This window comes from Triticum urartu, chromosome 7, assembly GCF_003073215.2.
Source record: "Triticum urartu cultivar G1812 chromosome 7, Tu2.1, whole genome shotgun sequence".
NCBI classification, from domain to species: domain Eukaryota; kingdom Viridiplantae; phylum Streptophyta; class Magnoliopsida; order Poales; family Poaceae; genus Triticum; species Triticum urartu.
Genome location: NC_053028.1, coordinates 136,546,538 through 136,551,220, shown reverse-complemented (window position 1 = coordinate 136,551,220; position 4,683 = coordinate 136,546,538). Strand labels below are relative to the sequence as shown.

Below are 4,683 nucleotides of genomic sequence, written 5' to 3'. Positions count from 1 at the left end.
GAACATAATTGAAAAATGGGAACATTTTCTGAAATTATGAACATTTTTTTAAAACACAAAATTTTTGTGAAATTCCCCTAAGAATTTACGCACAAATTATGAAAATGTGATTTTTATTTGAATTTATGAACAAAATTTGAAAACAGAGTTTTATTTTCTAAAAAAGCGAACATATTTTGAAATTGAGAACACCTTTTCAAAACCCAAACATTTTATGAAATCTCCTGAACATTTTTTTAATGATTGAACAAAATTCGAAACAGAAACATTTTCTGAAATCATGAACATTTTCAAAATCAATGAAAAAAATATAAAAATGCGAATAATTTCAGAAACTTCAAACTTTTTGGAGTTTTCACAAACACTTTTAAATTTTTTGAACATTTTTTGAAGAAAGAAAAAAAAACTTGAGTAAGTAAATTGAGCTAGCTCGTACTTGTGTCTATTACCTCCCTCCATTATTATTAAGCCAAGTGCAATGAGTAGATTCATTGTTTTTTGGTTGTTCGTGAAAAATGCCTGATTTAATCTCTCTAGCAGATCGTTATAGAGCACCAGCCAATGTATGCAATGGGTTTTCTTTCCTCCAATCGAAAGCTGCTGCTTCATGCGGTCACCGGCTACAGTTAGATGCATTTAATCTTCACGCGAGGTTATCACTTGGTCGTAGAGTTTTGGCCGCCAAGCCCTTCAAATCCAGACGAGAGGGTTTGTTTACTTATCAAACTAAATAATCACCTTCTCATTTTTTACACTAAATTTCATATTTATATACATTTGCAAGTTGTATGGAAAATCAATAAAGCGCTCCAGGAATCGATAGAGAGTGAAGAGTGGGTCCTGATTACCCCTAGAGAAACGAACACACCATTGTGTTGTTACAGGCGAGCAGGAAGGATTTAAGTTCGCATTTCTCAAAAAGAAGAAATTAACTCTCAATACTTTGGATGGTTTGTACGCGGGATTATGGGTGAACATGAGATATGCGGTATATTATGGGACAGTGGGAGCATGATATAACTTAACATGTAATTGCAATCGGATTGTGTTTAACTTGGCTGGATGGTCAACAATTCTTCGGTGCGACTCACGGGCATATGTGCTAGTGTATTATTAATCATTGGAAGTTTTCGAAATAAAACTTTTTTTCTTGACAACTTCGAAATAAAACATTATTAGTAATGCTTTCAAAAGGAATGCGAAATAGTAGTACGTAACAGACTTGAAGGCGACATGCGGCTCGGCTTTCTCGGGCGTGGTCGACGGTGCAGCCAAGTGTCGTGCCGCTGCGTCCTTTTATGGAGACTTCTTCCTCCTGGCTTCTCACCCATTTTGTCGTCAGCAAGTCTCCTCCGGATGAGGGTAAGGTGATGACCCCATTCTTGCCCTCCTCCTCCTACTCCTCCACCACCGTTACTCTCAGGCCTTCTTTTTATTGATCTATCACTACTTCCTTTTCTACCTAAATCAGTTGCAATTAACAAGTGGTCTTCTCTCTGCTCTGCAGAGCAAGATAAGGTAGACAAAAATTCAGCCAGAGTCGTGGTCAGGGAGCTGCGTGCCGTGCAGAGATGCCGACCATCATCATCAAGGTAGACCTCGACTGCGGCCGCTGCCACGCCAAGATCAGGAAGGTGCTCGAGAGGATCAGAGGTACGTACTCGAGGGCTGTTCATGTCTCTCCTAGCTGCACCGAGGCTGAGGAAAATCTTTGGTTGCAGAGAAGGGCGAGTTCATCATCGACGACATCAAGTACGACGAGAAGAAGAACCACGTGATCGTGTCGGGCCCCTTCGACGCCGACAAGCTGGGCGACAAGCTCTGCTGCAAGGCCTGCAACATCATCAAGGAGATCGAGACCGTCGAGCCGCCCAAGAAACAGGATCCCAAGCCTCCGCCGGCGACGGACAAGGTGAAGCCCCCGGGCCCGGGTAAGGATGAGACGGTCAAGGTGAAGCAACAGCCGCCGCCCAAGATTGTGGAGGTGCCGGTGCCGTACCCGTGCCCCTACCCCTACCCGTTCCCGGCGGGGCCGTCCGGCTGCTGCTGCCACCAGGGACACGGCGGTTGCCAGTGCTGGCAGAACCCTCCGCCGCCGTCGTATCCGTGCGGCGGCTACATGATGGTCTGCGAGGAGGACCCGTCCGGCGCCTGCACCGTCATGTGACTCCTCGGCAGCGTTATCACCGGTATTAGTGCGGTAATTCCTCATGTATAAGCACCGTACCGATGCGCATGTACGACCGATCCCAGCGAGAATTATGCAATAAAATATCCGCATTCGTGTAAGTGAAACTAACGAGGAGGAAGACGTCAGTGGCAGCAGAGCACTCCCGCTTTGTTTATGTTGCATTTCCGTTACACTTCGTGATCTTCACCAACCCCATTTTCTTTGTTCGGGTGTTCTCATTTTCACTTTTGTAATTGAAGCGTCAGTCCATTTCAGCGCAGCCCCGAGCACGCCCAAAAATGCTACACTTACGGAGGCTTCCTACGGATTGTTTTCACGGAAAAAGACTCACCCAATCTCAGCCTCCCTGATTTCCGCAGGTGGCCCGCTTCACGTTCAATGGGCAAGAACATAAGCTAGTAACTTACACACTTCTCTAGACTATGTTACTACCTCCATAGTGGGTAGGAACATCTACGTAGTGTCATGCAACGATGTATTTATTAGGTTATAGACTCATTATTTCTTGAAGTGTGTGATGTTCCGGTAACTTAACTAGTTACCACAAGCACCTCTTTCTTTATTAAATATGTGCCACATAAGCAAAGTTGTATTGGAGTGTGTGATATTACTCCTAAGTTCTTCCCCATTGTGACCAGCCTAATCTCCAACCACAAAGCTACACTTCAGTCCGTAACCATAAGTCAGTAGCACATGTCCGTAAGTGTAGAGCTCCACGGCGAATGCGAGCCGTGAACAAGGAGTGGGCCAAGGGCAATTCCAACGCGCCGACTCAAACGAACGACAATTTTATCCGTTATTTATTCGTTTGGATCGGTTCGACGGACACCCATGCAGCTTTCGCGTTTGGGTCGGCACATGCGTCCAACGCTGGCTCGACTAATTATTTAGGTCACATGAAAGAAAATAGAACACAAATATTTTAAAATTAGAAAAACATTAATTAAACATGAATGCCGGACACAAAGAGTCCACGCGTCCACATTTACATTCACTAAAACATTAATTAAACCTAAACTACGACGAGGCGCGCTGCCCTAGGAGTCCTCATCGTCGACGTCGGGGCCAGTGAGGTCGATCAGCGTCGGCGCCGGACAAGCCCAGAAGAACGCCATATTCCATACTCTGGCGATCTCGCCCACCGTGGGCTGGGCCGCCGCTGGCTGGGCACGGCGCGCCTCCTCCTCGGCGTCGCGATCCAGTTGCTCGAGGTACTCGCTCATGCGGCGCTCTTCGGCTAGCCTTTGCTGGCGCCATTGCTCGAGTTAGGCGCGCTCCTGCACTTTCGTCGCCCCCATCCAGATCAGTGGCACGCTGATCCATTCACGCACCACCCCGGTCCAGGAGTGGCGCTCGATGGGAGTCGGCTTCGGCTCAGCCTTGGTTGAGGACGGCGGGTTAGCGGCGGCGCGATGCAGTTGCGGGCCGCGGACGGTGCCGTGGCCTTCGCCATGCTCGCCTCGTAAGCCGCCTCCTCCTCCTCTCCGCGCTACTCTTCCTCCTCCTCGCTTTTCCAGAGGACAGCCGACCCAAACGAACGGCGGTGGATGAGTGGGTATCTGCGTTGTAGTTGCTCTAATTGTTCAGGTTTAGATGGATGGCCGAGTGTGGTAGTTCACCGACCATAAAAGACAGGGGCGGGCAGCCAGGCCGGCGTCGGTTGGCAGCACGGTGCAGGAATAAGAAGAACGCGCGTGCAAAAGGATGGTGGTTGGATGAAGATCCAACGATTTGACCAGATGCGAAATGTGGTGAGCGTTCTTATTCTAGATGGTCCAAGATACAAAGGTGTAACGATTTGGAAAGAAAAAATCTGAGTGACACGCTGCATTGTTTTCTCCGTCGCACGAGATGAGAAACAGGCCGTCCCTTTCGTTGGTCCTGTGGAGTGATAATGCGGCATGCTTTTCTCGTACATTGCACTCTTTATTTGATCTAACGTAAAGATTGGGCGAAGGGGACGCTTGATCAGATCGGAGGAAGCAACGCTGGCAGTGCCAGAGGTGCTCCGTGGATGAGAGGGGTAACGATATTATAGAGCGAGCGGGAAGTGGAAGGCCGACATGCCCGTAGCGGGACGCGTGTGGCCCTGATGGGGACGGTAGTGGGAAATGCACTTGTAGCAGCATGGTCCATGGGCGCGGGGTGGATATTCACCCTGCAGCCACCGATGTTTTGTTGGGTGGTGGGTTGGTTTCTTTCCCTCGATTCTGCGGGGCACGGGCTGGGGCTCTGAAATACCTGCCGCAGCCGGACAAGCAGCTCTGAAATAGAACATGTGGAGTCGGCGACCCTTTTCTTTTTAGGGTGGGAGCAGCGGGCGTTAGAGCAACTTCAACGGCTCTCTTAATTTTTTTCCGTAAAACTGGTCTTTGGCTTTTTTATACTTCATCCGTTTTAAAATAGATGACCTAAGAGCAACTTCAATAGGTCGACCCAAACGGACGGCACATTTGTCTGTTTTTTGTCCGTTTGGGTCGACCGCCCGCCCG

The 4,683-nt window shown here is 48.3% G+C and overlaps 1 protein-coding gene across 3 annotated transcripts; it reads left to right on the top strand.

Moving 5' to 3' along the window:
• Positions 1 to 1,275: 1,275 nt before the first annotated feature.
• LOC125520502 (protein PYRICULARIA ORYZAE RESISTANCE 21-like) lies at positions 1,276 to 2,289 on the top strand. Of its 3 annotated transcripts, none has more exons than XM_048685454.1 (3): positions 1,276 to 1,367; positions 1,508 to 1,653; positions 1,722 to 2,289. In XM_048685454.1, the coding sequence occupies exons 2-3, from the start codon at positions 1,572 to 1,574 to the stop codon at positions 2,165 to 2,167; spliced, it is 528 nt and encodes a 175-aa protein (XP_048541411.1). In that variant the 5' UTR covers positions 1,276 to 1,367; positions 1,508 to 1,571; the 3' UTR covers positions 2,168 to 2,289. The 3 variants fall into 3 exon arrangements, with proteins under 3 accessions (XP_048541411.1, XP_048541412.1, XP_048541410.1); XM_048685455.1 differs by having other exon boundaries at positions 1,315 to 1,362; XM_048685453.1 differs by lacking the exon at positions 1,276 to 1,367 and having other exon boundaries at positions 1,378 to 1,653.
• Positions 2,290 to 4,683: the final 2,394 nt, after the last annotated feature.

Bases quoted from the DNA above. Each gene is read 5' to 3' on its own strand.
- LOC125520502 (XM_048685454.1), top strand. From the start codon at position 1,572: ATGCCGACCATCATCATCAAGGTAGACCTCGACTGCGGCCGCTGCCAC. The intron at 1,654-1,721 runs GTACGTACTCGA...CTTTGGTTGCAG, and splicing joins GGTGCTCGAGAGGATCAGAG to AGAAGGGCGAGTTCATCATC.